The 16,527-nt window shown below is 38.8% G+C and overlaps 1 protein-coding gene across 1 annotated transcript in view; it reads right to left on the minus strand.

Annotated features, from left to right (window-relative positions):
- Positions 1-682: 682 nt before the first annotated feature.
- Positions 683-16,527, minus strand: part of GABRB2 (gamma-aminobutyric acid type A receptor subunit beta2) — a 147,552-nt gene continuing 131,707 nt past the window's right edge. The window contains exons 6-9 of the mRNA XM_053464720.1: positions 4,869-5,006; positions 4,437-4,589; positions 2,174-2,418; positions 683-1,203 (exon numbers count right to left, since the gene is read on the minus strand). Coding sequence (XP_053320695.1) covers positions 856-1,203; positions 2,174-2,418; positions 4,437-4,589; positions 4,869-5,006 — 884 coding nt within the window. The 3' untranslated portion in view covers positions 683-855. The remainder of the gene's footprint in view (positions 1,204-2,173; positions 2,419-4,436; positions 4,590-4,868; positions 5,007-16,527) is intronic.

The raw sequence follows: 16,527 nt of genomic DNA on the forward strand, positions 1-16,527 counted from the left end.
CTCACTTGCATGGTGATGGAGTATGATGGCAGGCGCAACATTATTCAAGCCCATATGTAGAAGTTCAATTCTCTTCATGCCAGGCTTCATAATAAAAACGGTGATGCGTTGTTACTAAAGTGGTTAATAATAAAATGTTTTTTCTTGCAAATGTACAAACTGGGTACACATAGGTATTCAAGATTTTCCTTGGAAAATGTTTCTTCTAATACTGATTTTTTTTTTATATAGTAATTTACTAGAACCTTTAATAAGTATGTGGCAGTGAAAAAGTGGTTCAAACTGAATCAAACTGAGCTTTTCATCTGGTTGTCTCTCTTTAGCTCATTAGTTATTTATTATCCCCACTCTTTTTATTACTCTCCCAACACTAATTAATTTAAGTTACTGGATGTTCACTGATCTTTTAATGTATGCCCTAATTATTAAGCACCCTTTGTTGTTTAAACTCCACATAAAGGTATCACCTAGTAGCCCTGATTTCTTTACTCCTTTGCAAAAAGTCCTGGAGGTGCTTTGCTGCTGGGGGTAAAATTCCTACTTCTACTTGCAGGCACTGATGAGAATAAGAATTAAGATGGCTGTTTGTTTTATATTCATATTCATGTACATATGGAAAACATTCTCAACTATATAAAAGTAATCTGAATATTTATAAAGTAGACGGAACAAAGAGCCAGAATTTGAAATGGGAAAAGAATGAAGGGTGTTCTACAACATACACAGCGGAGATTACCAGCAACTAAGGTGTTTTAATATAACCTGTTTCCTGAATATATTTCTCTAAACCCCACTTCTCGTTTCACACTTAAACTGAACAGAAATAAAGTTTTTGTCTACTTATGGCTTTTAGTCTTAGTTCACATAATAGAGCCAGTAGACAATATTGAAGAATGAAAAAACCACTGGAAAGATCATGCGTGACCATCTGTCTATGGCGTTTACATCAGTCAAGTCTGGTATGTTTATTTTCAGTTGGGATGCACGTCTTCGTAGTCTGCTTTTCTTCTGAACCACATGTCGTTCCAAAGCATTCCTTCCAAAGCTGTGCCGGGGTAAGCCAGCTTTCCGATATTGGATAGTGGATGTATCATAAGCCAACATAGTGCTTCTTGGATCCCCAAGGCCCATTACAGCTTCTGATGCTGCCATTTCGTTTTTAATTTCAAGTGTGCTTAATAAAATGTTTTCGTGTGGATCCATCTATGAAATAGGAAATAGTGTTATTTTTGCAAGGGTAATTAAATGGCTTATTGTTATTCATTAAGATTCACATGAATACATTTGTTTTAACATAAACATACAATGAAGACAATGGCTGGTGCCATATTGAAGCAGGTCTAAATAGCCACACTATGTAAAGATCAAGTAGACTTTTTCTGTGTTATCCAATGGAAAATAGTTTTGTTCTCTTTCCCTGTTCAAGGTACTACATAAGAATGCACTAATTTTTCGTTGTTCAGCCCGAATACCGAACATACGAACATGGCGGCGGCAAAACGTATACGAAGACACACAACATGAAGAATCTTCGTGTTCATGTTTGTCTTCCTTTACTAATCTCCCTGGTCCCTTCCCCATCTAACCTACCTTATCTACGCAGCATTGCAGGGGTTAACGGGAGCGGAAATCTGTAGGTTCGCTGTCAGGAGTTAAAGGGCCGGGCGAACGACTCGCCTGGTCGCCTGCAGGAGCCTCCTCTGGCATCAACCCCTGCGGTGCTGCGTAGATAACAGGAGTGGAAATCCGTAGGTTCACTGTCAGGCGTTAAAGACCTTTAACTCTTGGAGCGGAGAAACAGGCCAAGTTCCCCATCAGGAGTTAAAGGACCATGCAAGCGACTCTATTGGTTGTCTGCAGGGGCCTCCTCTGCCATCAACCAATTGCCCTGCTCCAAGCTTACAATCTAAAGATGTCTTAAAGAACATAATCTGCTAGTGTCCCCTATTATGCTAATTATTTGAATAAAATGTATGTTTTATTGTGTACATTAGGGAGATAGAGGTCTTGTGTTGTCTTCATTCCTAGCTATGAAGAAGGGCTTAAATTTGCCCAAAATACTATCCCCGTACCAGGGCACCTTTTCAGTAGTACACTTTGAAATACAATTATATTTCATGAGCATAAGTCGGATGTTGGTTTACTCTCTTGAATATAGAAGTAGATAACGTACCTTATTAATTTCGATTCGCATCTGCTCATTATTGGCACTTGCAGCTCTTTCTGCTGCTCTCTTTTGCCGCTGTGGCCCCCTACCAAAAAATATGTAGTTGACCAAAGCATATTCCAACAAAGCCATAAACACAAATACAAAGCACCCCATGAGGTACATATCGATAGCTTTCACATAGGGGATTTTTGGCAGTGTTTCTCGAAGGTGAGTGTTGATGGTTGTCATTGTCAGAACAGTTGTGATTCCTACAAAGAAAAAAAATGAATAAAGGAATATTTGAATTGAGATATACAGTGATTGATTATTATAATCATTTACATGCTTCCTAAAATAAGGACTTGGGCATTAAACAATCCACTCCAAAACATGAGTACATATCTTTTTGATTATATGCTTTTTAGGAGTTGACTCTTTTACATCGTTTGTGCCACCAATTTTGTGATGAAACATGGCTGGTGTAAATATGTTTAACACACCATTTGCCATATCAATAATTACAAGATGGTGCATCATGTGTGGCACAACTGGTGTTGTGTTCTGATCTTAAATATGCTTTAAGATCTCAAATAGCAGTGGATCATTGAAAGGAGTCTATTCCAGTGAAATTAATTCTAAAATTGTATTTATGTGCCTTTTTGCTATACACAGGGCAGGCCTTAGGGGTGTGCGACCTGGCAACAGGGGCGCCTGCCCAGGACTTAAATTAAAAAATCTGGGTTTTTTGTTTGTTTTTTTATATCCTCCATGTTAAATAAAGGTGTTTTAATTTAAGTCCCGGGCAGTGGCGCCGAGTGGTCGCTCGTGAAGTTTTCAGCAACTGCTCGGCGCCCCTCACTCTCCGTGACTCCGTCGCGGTGCCGGCGTTTCATGCTGAGCGCCGGAATTATTCTGGCACTCAGCTGTGAAGCGTGAACCGCGGCAGAACGGTAAGACGGACGCCTCCCGCTCCCACCGCAGGACTCCGGCAACAAGGTAAGTAAGGATAGGGAGAGGGGGGGTAGATAGTGAGAAGGGGCGGGGGTCAGTGAAAAGGGGCAGGGGGGATAGATAGTGAGAAGGGGCAGGGGGTAGATAGTGAGAAGGGGCGGGGGGCAGTGAGAAGGGGCAGGGGGGTCAGTGAAAAGGGGCAGGGGGGATAGATAGTGAGAAGGACCAGAGGGGGGAAGGCAGTGAGAAGGGGCACAGGTGGTAGGTTTTTTCCTTTTTTTGGGGGGATGGGGGGCGCCAGAGGAGTAGTCTGCACAGGGCGCCAGAACACTTAAGGCCGGCTCTGGCTATACATATTCCATCCATATTCTTAACAACCACAGGACAATAAGAAAAGCATTTAAAGTATAGCAGGATTTGCTCATTAAAAATTTCAAATCAGGTCTTAACATTTCAATTTCCTTAAATTCCCAAATTAGCATTTGGAAAACAGAAAAAGGCAGCTAGACCACATACAGAATACAGATTAGGAACTAAACTAGGAATTGTGACTAAATACATAACTAATGTTGTTTCTTTTAAGATCATTTTATAACCTTCATTACATTTAAAATATATATTAGCTGTTTACATAGCAGGTATAAAACATATAGCACGACTTGTCTCAATGACGAGTTCTTAACCACAACCCTGCTAATTCTGGTTATTTCTGCCCAGAGATTTACTTTAAAAAAATAATAAACCATCTGCAAAGAGCTAGTATATGACATCAGCATTTGTACAGTATAACATTTTAGGGTTTCTCCACCAAACAAAATGGTTAAAAAAGTGTCATACAATCAAAGCTGAACAACAGAAACGTACACACAACCTTTCCATGGTTAATGGGCGTTCCTGTCAAGCAAAACACGCATACTGATATTACATGTATCTCTTATTTAATTATGTAAAAATTAGATACACTAATTGTGTGACTTATATGTTAGCTATTAACAGACAATCTGTATAGATAATATTCTATAAATGAGGGGCTGTCAGGATTCTGTCAGGAATCTGGAAATCAGCTCTCTCAAAAAGGAAAGCGTCTGCATATTCTTAATAGAGATGGATAGGGGAGAAGATAAAGCCACTAGACAGATTTCAGAAGGAGACTTGTGAACATTAACTAAAGCCGCATACACATTTTTACAAATATCACTAAGAATCCAATGTCAATTCCATCAACACCGCATATTTTTGTTTATGGCTTTGTTTATGGTGTTTATGGCTTCTATTATTAGAGTGACATATATATATATATATATGTCTTTTTTCTATATTGTAGGTTCACACTTACCTAAAGCAACACGGGCAGCAGAAGCATCATAGTTGATCCAGAAAGAAACCCATGACAGAATGGTGATCAAAATTGAAGGCATGTATGTCTGCAATATGAAGTAGCCAATGTTCCTTTTTAATTTAAAACTGAGAGATAGCCTTGGATAGGAACCTGAAATAAGCAAGTATAAAATTATCACTGTGAAATATTATATTGTTCCAACTTGATCATACTCGGTGGTATCTAACAGGGTATTTAAAATGGTATATGTTTTCAATGGAAAACAGGCATACCAAGTTCCAATACTTGGCTTTTTACAGCTTAATTCCACCTACATAATCCCACATGACATTGGGGTTTTTTTCAGATGAAGGAAATAACTTTAAATTAAAAAAGCATGTCATTAATCTATAAAAAGAGTTTATGTTCCTAGGATTAAATTATACATACCTGTAGAGAAAACCACATTCTTTGATAAAAGCTTGTAATCCACAATTGAGAACTGTGGTAATTCAATCCTATCCACTCCCGTAACCGCATGGTCATTTCCACGCCAGTAAAACTCAATGTCGTCTGTAGTATAGCCATCTAAAATAAATGCAAAAATACATTATGGACATCTGCTGATAACGACTATATGGAGATAATTAAATTTAATTTAAAAAAAAACAGCAACGAGCACATGGTTTGATATGCTAATAAAAACCCATTTTATTATTTTTTTTTAAATAAAAATAATACATCTAAAAGTTTCCATCAATGCTGATGTACACGTTTTTCTGCATAAACTAGTTATGTAACTTGCGATCCATTAGTAAGGTTCCTTTTTCCTGTAAATTTGTTTCATTATTCATGAAATTCCCTTTTGGGATAACATACATCTCTTTTAAGTAGATTGTGTTAGATTGTCCCAAACATCAGCGCTCTTACTTTTTGTTGTAAAGTGTACTTCCCAAGCTTCTTGAAAAATGCACATTACCTTTTTATCTGTAATCGGTGAAATATTTGAAAATGCATTTAAGGTCAATACAGCCCATTTAGTTAGGATACCTGGTTTCAAGGTTAATGGAGCTTTGTAGTTAAACACACACATTGTGAAACAGCTTTATGACTTTATCTGGAAATAATCTTAACATGTCAAGTTTCATTAACGGAGGCATGTAAAAATGGCACATAAAATGATCTTGCTGATGTTTTTTTTGCCTTGAATATAATAACACAACAGATAGCACTAGCTAAAGGACCATGCACCATTTTAAAAGTGGATTTTGTCTTAGAATACAATTTTTATATTAATTTCAAAGATCACATTTTATAATACATCAGTGCACATATTCAATCTAACTCGCAACTAGAACAGTTAAAAACAATGGACTCCGTGTATGAATTCCAAGTTACAGGGGATTACTTTTAAGACCACGGAAAAAGTATTCTTTTTCTTTAAATTTAGTTGGGAGGAAGATTGTTTTTTCTACCACTTAAATATTTCTACACTAAATTAAATAAATTTGCTGTTTTTCTAAACTAAACAGATTTAAATTAGTTAACCTTTCTTCATAACTATAGTGCTCCATTCCTTTTATTAATTTTGTAGCCCGCCTCTGCACCCTTTCTAGTGCAAGATATCCTTCTTTAGAAAAGGTGCCTAAAATTGCACAGCATACTCAAGGTGCGGCCTTACCATTGATTTATAAAGGGGCAAAACTATATTTTTATCCTGCAAATTGATGCCTCTTTTTATACACGACAATACCTTACTGGCCTTAGCAACTGCTACATCCACTGCAACACCCTGATCTACACTTCTACTTACTTCTTCGTAGAATGCAATAAAATTAGTTTGACAGGACCTATGTTTCATAAAAACCATGCTGATTTTTGCTAATAACACTGTTCTTCCCAATGAATATTTTCCCTAAACAGCCCTTCAAATACTTTCCCAGCAACGGAAGTTAAGCTCACAGGTCTATAATTTCCGGGAACAGAGTCTGAACCCTTTTTGAATATAGGAACCACAGGTTCACTTATTTCCAGACGTAGCTCCTTAAGTACTCGTGGTTGAATACCGTCAGGCCCCGGAGCTTTGTTGACATTAACTTTCATTAGTTGCTGCAGCACCTTGTCCTGAGTCATCCAATCACAACATGTCTGCACATTTTTTGCAGTAGTCATTTGCATATGCATTGCCACAGGTTCCTCCTTAATATATACTGAGGAAAAATAGTGTATTTAAAGTTTCTGCTTTTTCCTGTGAACACGAACAAAACAAAAGGCTAAACCGCTTGACACACACACATTCATCCTCATACACAAATCAAAATTCTATATTTCTTTGGCTTTTTTAGGTTTTATTTTATTACTCCTTTGAATTTTAAAAACATTTATTAACTTTGCACTCTTTTGAAGGAGAAACAACATATCTCATACGTGATTTGTATGGAAAAGGTTATATCTCAGAATTGTGCATTACCGTATATTCCGGCGTATAAGACGACTGGGCGTATAAGACGACCCCCAACTTTTTCAGTCCAAATATAGAGTTTGGGCTATACTCGCCATATAAGACTACCCCTCTACCCACCATACAACAACCAGCCAATCATGGCAAGCGATGTACCTTACCGGTGATTGGCTGGTTTTTATACAGACATATACATACATGCACTGCCCTTACACACACATATATATATCTACACATATGCCTGTCTATACATAGACATTTATACACTGCCCTCACCACACACCCCTGCCTTTACACACATACATACACATATGTATATACATACATACATACGCATATGTATATGTATATGTGTATATATATATATATATATATATATATACACATACACATACACATACACATATGTATATACACATATACATACACATATACATATTTATATATATATATATATATATATATATATATATATACACACACACACACACCAGCTTACAAACACACACTTGACCATCTTACACCAACATACATACACTACACTCACACCCCTTTCTCCCCATCTCTTACCTTTCTCATCTTCTATCTTCTTTCTTCCATCCAGTTGTGGGAGCGCGAGGTCTGTCATTTCAGACCTCTGTTTACTGCTCCCTCATCACTACGTGCCGGCAATTGCCGAGCGCCGGGACATGACGTCATCCCTGCGCTCGGCATCAATAGCCGGTGCGTAGTGATTAGGGAGCAGGGAAGCCGAGGTCTGAAGTGCCAGACCTCGAGCTCCCTAATGCTGCGCTAGTTAGAGGGAGGTCGTGATCTCCCCAACCAGCCCTGCTCATCGGGCGCCCGCTGATCAGGGCTAGTTGGGGAGATCACGATCTTGCACCTACCTCAGCGCGGCCCTGAAGACCGGCCCAGGGGAGGCGGCTTCTCTGCTCGCCCCTCCCCTAGAGATTCGTGGCTTCGTGGGAATCTCCGGCTCGGTAAGTACCCGGTACTCGGTTAGTACCCGGCGTATAAGACGACCCCCGACGTTTGAGAAGATTTTCTGGGGTTAAAAAGTCGTCTTATACGCCGGAACATACGGTAGTTGTTTTTGTAAGCATCATTTCCAGGAGTTGCAGTATTTAGTGTGTGTTCTTCTTCCTTGCTCCAAGATAGACAGACTGACAGACAGTAACTGAAAGTACTAACTGTATATTCCACTATATATTTTCCCAGCTACTATTTCAGTCATAAGATAACACATTTCTTGATTATTTTATGTGGTTTCTTACATCAAAAAGCTGTGTTATTTTATTCAAACTTGGTGTTAAGGCACTTTTTTAATTTGTGAAAAAAGGCAAAACATTCAGCCTAAAATTAGGTCAGCTCAGTTCTGCATAAATTACAATGCAATGTACTACTTGCCAAGGCTTTAACAGTATTTGCTGGCATATATGCATTTCATTTTCAGGTTTCAGCTGTGTTAATAAGAAAATGCTAGTGGTCTAAATATATTCTTCGGAAATATGGCACTAGCTGATATTTGATTTCAGCTTTGTTTTAAAAATGTGATGATGCGCACCATTGAGTTTATATTTCATGCTGTGTTTTAGAACAGAATTTAAATAAAATGTATTTTTGCATGTGGCTGCCTCTGCCACTTCAAATATGCCATCCTGTAATTTTTTATAGCCTGCTGTTTAGCGTGAGGTAAATTGCATTATGTGCCTGGGCATGCCTTTTTTGGCAATAATACACACACTGTACCTTTTTCTGTCCAAGAAAGACGTCATTTGAAATATTTCAATAAATGCTACTTTAAAAAAAAAAAAGAGACCGGTTTGTTGCTACTAAGAAATATATATAACTCCAAACACTTAAGTAAAAAAGGTTTAGCCACGTTCAAGCTGAGGAAGGCATGTTTATTTATTTTAATCCTGCAAATTACTTGCAAGATGTAAATACAAGTTGGAAGAGTTCTTCAGCTCACAAATGTAACCTTGTCTTCAACAAATATAGCCTTGTCACCGTTGAGGTTCAAAATAATAACATTAAAAAAAATAAAGAAATAACTCAAGGAACCCATATTAAGAGGGAGCGTGGAAAGTGTCACCCACTGTTTAGTTTAATTTAGCATGGATGGCGTTACATTTTGTAAACTTCCCTTGTTCCTTTCCACACCTCCTCCTACTGAAAATTGGGACACCTGGCCATTACACCAACAGGGACTTTTTATGACATTGCATAAACAAGACAATCCTATGAAGCTGGTCCCCCTTTTGCATCTTCAACTTTTCTGGGAGGGCTTTTCACAAACTTTTGGAGTGTTTCTGTGGGAATTTTTGCCCATTCATCCAGTAGAGGGACAGCCATGCTGGAATAGAAAAGGGCCTTCCACAAATTGATCCCAAAATATCTGGTCTTGACCTCCAGCCCATGGAACACTTTTGGCATGAATTGGAATGGAAATTGTGAGTAAGGCCTTTTCATCCAACATCAGTGCCTGACCTCACAAATGCTCTACTGGATGAATGGGAAAAAATCCCCAGAGAAACAAAATCCAAAATCTTGTGGAAAGCCTCCCCAGAACATTGGAGGCTGTTATAGCTGAAAATAGGGGACCAAGTACATATTAAAGTTTATGTATTTTATATGACATCATAAAAAACCCCTGTTGTTGTAATGGTCAGGTGTCCCAATACTTTTGTTCATATAGTGTTTTAACCCACAACTACGTAGATAGGCAGGGGTTAACAGAGGATACAGAGATGACACTTTTACTCAATGGATGAAATCATGCATTTAGTTTATTAACCACTTTAATACATTTTATTAATACATAAAATTCTATGTGAATATCTGTCTACGTGATCGTGCTCATTAACTATTGTTAATAATTTCTGTGGTTAATTAAAAAACAGGATGCTCATGCTGTACTCGCTGTTCAACAGTCTTGGTTCTGAAACTTCCAGCATTTCTGGTTCAAGGACATATTAAACTGTGTTCAGCCAAAGATCATCTTGATTCAAAGTTCCTTTTATACTTTATACAGGGAATAACATATTAACCCTCATATCAATGTGCTTTAATCACACTATTCACCCTTTTGCGTCACAATTCTCTTCCAGGCATTACATAGTAGACAATGGCCCGGTTCTCTTTTAGCCCATTAATATCAGGCAATGAATTTCATTCCCTGCCAAATCAGATCAGCCAAAAATTCGGAGGGATTTTTACTTTGGGAACGGAATTTGCCTGGTGCCCACATTCACTCTCTCACACACGGTCATTCACTCTGTCACGCTCTCATTCTCTTTCACGCTCTCTAAATGTTTCTCTATCTTCTATGCCAGCCACTTTGGCTTCTGCCAACCACTTCCGCTTCCATATCTTCTTCTGCATCTTCTTTGTCATCTTCTATCTTTGCCCTTCTCTTCTGTCTTCTCTATCCTATCTTCAATCCTTAATCTGGTACCTTCTTTCTTCGTCCGCATCTCCGCGGACATATTTTAATGAATGAGTGAGTAAATGTTATAAGTGTTTATAGAGGTGGCACAGGCAGGCTGTTTCAGGGGCAAAAGTGGCACAAGCAGTTTACAAATTTGTGAAATAAATATTCTTGCCAATATATTTTTTTTTTGTGGGTGTCTTTACATTTTAAAGTGGGGGTTGCCACATACAGGATCTGCCCTGGGTGCCAAATACTCTAGGTACGCCTGTGTGTATTGAATTGGAAGGCCTAAAGAAGTGTCTGATAGCACTGGTTTATTTAACAGATGTACTATGACAATCACATAACATTTAGTCATTTCACTACTTGGAATTACTATTTACTACAGTTATCATTTCAGAAATACGCGGTATCAAGACAGCATGAAGACAATCATTTTTAATTATAAATAAAGCTTGAATCTCTGCCAGACCTCTATAAGGTGACATTCTGATTCATGAAACTATTGAATCAATATTTTTCTCTTATGTTCTATCTGTAATATGTTGCTAGGAAAAATCCATCTGAAAAATACATTTCCAGAGTCACCATTCTAAATGTCATATGCTGATTTATGAGATATGCTGACACTGTCCTCCTCCTCCCCCCCGAGATATGCTGTCACTGTCCTCCCCCCCGAGATATGCTGCCACTGTCCTCCTCCTCCCCCCCCGAGATATGCTGCCACTGTCCCCCCCAAGATATGGTGCCACTGTCCCCCCCCCCGAGATATGCTGTCACTCTGCCCCCCCAACTTACCAGAGCAGACTCCCGGGTGTCTTGTGGGGCCGGCGGGGGACATCTACAGATGTGCCAGCAGATGTGCCAGCACCGGAAGTTGTATACGCGTATTGCGTAGATGTCCCCCACCGGCCCCGCAAGACACCCGGGAGTCTGCTCTGGTAAGTCTTGGGGGCAGAGGTAAAACGCATCGTGCGGACGGTCACCGGCTGCGGCGATGCGAGTAAACAACATCCGCTTCCGGGACATCTGCACGACGTCCGGGGGGGAGGACTGCATGTCCCGGGCATCGGGAGCTAGACCCCGAATATGGGCCGCACCCCCACTTTAAAGACTTAAAGTGGGGGGGGGGAAGTGCGGCCTATATTCGAGCCAATACGGTATGTATGTCCGTCCGCCTGCTGGATGCAAACAGCCGACAACTGCACACTAAAGGATGGAATCTGCTTCACAAGTAGCAGTAACGATACATGGGAGGTGCCTTGGGGCAACCTGCCCCACCAGACATTTTTTGCATGATGGTCAGTTCGGACATGAATTTAACAAAATAATTTATGAAACAGGTCTTCTGTTACTTATTTATTTGCTTCTCTCTTGTAATTGAGATACAGTATATTCAATAAAAAAACAAGTATAAATATAAACAGCATTGCATAAACTATCATAAAAAAGCTATCATTGAAAAGCTGCTCTTAAGTTGTTTTGTATGTTTACTGTCTTGACTACATATAACATTTTAATTCTTCTAAAATCTTTAAGAACAGTTATGTTTTCTAATTCTTTTTGTTTGTACTGCAAAATTAACCAAGTGCAATTGCTTCAGAGCATTGGAGTTGAGGGGGAGGGGGGGGGCCTGGTAAGGTTTCCATACATCCTGCAATTGATATGATGTCCTGTGGGGGTTACATCTTGTCTCTGTTGCATCTGCTGCTAACCACTTTAAATTGTTTGAGGGGGTGTTAAGAGAGCTGAGTCCTGAGCTTACCCCAAGACAACAGGAGGTGGTGTATGGGGTCTTCTGACTGGGACTGTGGTTACCAGGTCTGTGGTTCAGAGTCAAGCTAGCCAGGGTCCCATACAGAGGGCACCAGTGCAGAGTACAGAAGGATAACCCAAAAGAGAATAATCAAGGTCAAAATCCCAATAATTACAATTAACAAACTTGGTGCAAAAGGGCAAAACAGGATCATAGTCTGAGTTCCAGGCTATGAGTCAAAATAGGGAAAATATACAGTGCCAACAAGTGCAGGGATATGAAACAACGCTCCAGCATGATAGGGGACATGGGAGACAGGAATTCCAGTGACCACATAGCCTGTTAGTGGTGACACAGGCAAGGGAATGATATCATATGCTTATGGTTGCTGGTTCCGATTCTGTGGTCCCCTAATTTCTAATTTGGCAAAGAGGGTGAAAGTTCAGTTAGGTGTAGTTCAGCTACAGGAAGAGGGTATGTGATAAAGTTCCTTCTTAGAAATAGACCCAGTCATCCATTACACCTAGGACAGTTTTTACAATAGGCATGCATGGACCATGACTCTAACTTTTGTTTGCCAGGGAAGGTTCAGATGAACAGAGTAATTTGAGATTATCTGGAAGACATTATGACAGAACCTGACAATCTCAAGTTACTCTACTCATTTAAACATTATCTAGCACCTCCGAACCCACAGTTCTGCCCCACAGTTCTGTTCTTGTGGGCAATGTGCCTTTTAGGGAGATTCTCTGATCTAATTCTGACTGGCCCAGGGAGGTGAACAATCAACTAAAGTCTGTGCTACAGCAGTCTAGAAGATATCTGCCTGAGAGGAAATCAGCATTACTATGCAAAGACAGTTTCTGTCAAGGATGGAAAAGTGTAGCAGAGTTCAATAGTACTCAAAATCTACATGTATACATGAATAGCCCAATCCTACAAATCTATCTAGACATGCTTAACTGGAAAAAGTAAATCAAAAGGTTTTTCCCAAATCCACTGTTCGCTATACATGTGTATTAAAGCACTATTTTAAAATAGGGGTATTATATTACCAAAAAAACCAAATTAACTTAATGTAGTATTATTCAATATTTAACATAAAATAGTAAAACAGCAAGTACACCTTGATTATCTCTTATGAGAAGCTTACCACAGATTCAAATTTAAGTTTGAAACAAAATTTGCAAATTTCCCCAATTCCTATGAATTCCTAAGTCAAGAAGCTCTGAAATTTTGTCTCACTCTCATTCATGTTCTCTCTGACTCTTTGTTTTTCGTCTGCTTCTGAACCTGGCCTTTCATTGAACTTTCACAAAATTGGTAGAAGAGGCTTTGTGGAAGTTCGCTTGTAGGCCAGAATAATGCAGATAGATTCCCGGAGAAAGAGAGGTGCAAAAACGCTTCTGTTTCTCAGCGAATCAGTCTTCATTATTCTGGCCACCAAGCGAACTTCCACAAACGGGCGAAGCCTCCAGGCACAGCCTCACCCCCTTTCCTCAAAATTCTCTATTGAACCAGTAGCATAAAAAAAGCTGGGACACCATGCAAATTGTGTTTGCGGGCCCCTCTTTATGTATTTATAATGGTTTGAATTGTGTACTAATTTATTTAGATTATTAGGTGAATCAGATAAGCACAAAGTTCCAGTTTTCCACAAATGATAAGCAATATGATAATAAATATCTTACAAGTATTAAAATTAAATAATTAGCCAGAGATACCATTGGCACCAGCTTTGAAGGCTCCAAATGTCCAAGAAGAAGACTTGTGAGCTCCCTATGTTACACCTCTGGTTGCATTTTAATTCATTGGTTTGTGCAAGAATTACTTTCTTGGATTTAAAAAGAAACTCTTTCCTTTATTTGACCTTTACATGAAGTGAAATAGCATAACATGATCCGTGTGATTCGTTTTTAAGGTATTCTATCAATATGGTAATATATTTTAGAATAAGACACAAGCAATAAGACAGAAGTACAGCACTTTTTGATTCCTTACCCACTGCCTGTGTCATTTGATTGATACATAACATTTCCATACACCTGACCTCCTCTTCCCTGCTCCCTGGTTCTGTGTCCTTCTCAATATCTTTAACTTATTCTTAAAGGAACAGTTTAAGGTTGCTTACAGCCATCACCAAATAATAATGACTATTAAAGTACTCTATGACATGTACCGGGAGGTAGTAGCTTCAGCGTGAAACAGCCAATCTGTGTCACCTTACCGTCTACAACAGATGGAACTGACTAAAGGTAGGTATATCATGTGTCAAGAGATATATTCGGCCGGACACATCTTCTACATGGGAAATAGCTGGGGGTAAATGCATAATGGGGGATTCTGCATAACCTCCAATGCAAATTTACAGGGGGGACTCTTAGCCGATGGGCAGAGAGAGATCAACCACTTTATTAGTTAGGGAGTAGTTATTCAACTAGAAAGAAGTGAGTAAAGGTCAGAAGCATGCAAAATGATCTTTCATGTGTCATCACTAACCTGAAAGACAAGGTTATGGCAGGCGCTATCAAATGTATTTAAAATAAGTTACATTTACGGAACTAAATATAAAAATTATGGCTGTTGGAATAAATGCTCCTCTTAGCATTTTCAAATCATGATGCACACAGCATTCTGGGACAATCTGGAGAGGACTGGTAGCCCTCGCCTCTTCTGGCAGACATCGCTGTCGTCTTTACCTCTGTGTCATCAGAAAAAGATAAGAAATGAACATTTTCATATAAAACATTGGTGAGCTAGTAATATGCAGTGTTAGGGTAAAATGCTCAAGCTTTAGGTGCATAATCTTTCAATGTTCCCGCAGTCTTGATAGATGATAGCGGTAAGAAAATGTAAGAAAAGACAGTTGCAAATAGCTGTATATCTGATAACAAGAACCAGAAAATGTAACAAGCGAATTAAATTCAGTACATTAATATGTTCTGATGTCTCGGTGAACTAACTATTCATTACTTCTGATTTGGCATAGTGCGCAGCTGAGAAAAAGAAATGATTTGCGAGACAGGTGAAAAGAAAGCAAAATCTGCTTATGTGTTACCTAAGAGACTGAAACGCACAGGGGATCGGGATACTTTGGGGAACAAATTGAGCAATTAATTATTAGTGCACTGCAACTGTGTGTACAAATCTGCTGATTCATTTAAAATCATGACCGAAATTTTTTTTTCCATTGGACAAGTTAACATTTAATGCTTCAAAAGTTGACCTCATTCCTACATTCGTAGCAGGCTTTTATGGATATATATATACTACCGCTCAAAAGTTTGGGGTCACTTATCCGTTATCTGTTTTCATGGAGAATTAGGAAATTTCTAGCTGAGCTAATTTAATTGCAAAGGGCCTTCAAATGACCAATTAACCTTTTAAATTGGAACACGGGAGTGATAGTTGCTGATAAAGGGGCTCTGTACGCCTATAAAGATATTCCATTAAAAACCAGCCATTTACAGCTACAATAGTCATTTACAACATTGCCAATGTCTACACTGTATTTCTGATCCATTTGATGTTATTTTAATAAATAAATAAATTCTAACAATTGCCCCGGTACTGTTCTTGAATATCTATTCAAGAATGCAGGTTTTTAATACGAGGTATACATACAGTAAATTGGAGTGGGAGTTTTATAAAGATGACCCACATCAGTGAAATGAGTCTATAAACGCCCCCAAACATGGGTGTAACCCCGCCAACATACGTCAATGCTGATATGTTTGTATATGAGAACTTTCTCATATTCATATATCATCGTTTTGTGGACAATATTTTAACAGGGGTGAACTGGGGGCGAGACAGCTTTCTTGAGAATATTCAGTTGACAAGATCTACCAGTCAAATGTCTAGATGTTGAACAGTTTAGGCAAACTGATACATTAAGATATACATTACCCAGGAAAATTACAGACCGAAATACTTTGTTACACTCATCAAGTCTTTATCCACCTGTCATGAAAAAGTCCTTGCCATACCTCTCAGTTTTTACAGGTCATTCGGAACAACATAGACTCATCAAGGTGTTCAGTTCATTTAAGAATTATGTAAATTACATGGTATATAAATGAGTGTACACACTTGCACTGTGTTTAACCCCTTAATGACAAAGCCCGTACATGTACGGGCTCAAAATGCATTGTTTTCAATGGGTATAGAGACCGCCCATTGTCCTTAAGGGGTTAAGAATGTCCATTTGTACTGATGAGAAGACAATGGTGCTAAATGCTATTTATGGCATATCATCAAGTGGCTCTACCTGTACGTCTGCCCCACAAAGGGTGACCACTCTTCTCAACTGTTGCGACTGTGCAAGAGAAACTTTGGAAAGCTTACCCCAGGTTCCAGGGGCATCTTTATACCTGGTTTCACTGGAGCCTTACTATATATATATATATATATATATATATATATATATATATATAAATAAATAGCGGTAACACAAAGG

This window comes from Spea bombifrons, chromosome 4 (assembly GCF_027358695.1).
Source record: "Spea bombifrons isolate aSpeBom1 chromosome 4, aSpeBom1.2.pri, whole genome shotgun sequence".
Lineage (NCBI taxonomy): Eukaryota > Metazoa > Chordata > Amphibia > Anura > Pelobatidae > Spea > Spea bombifrons.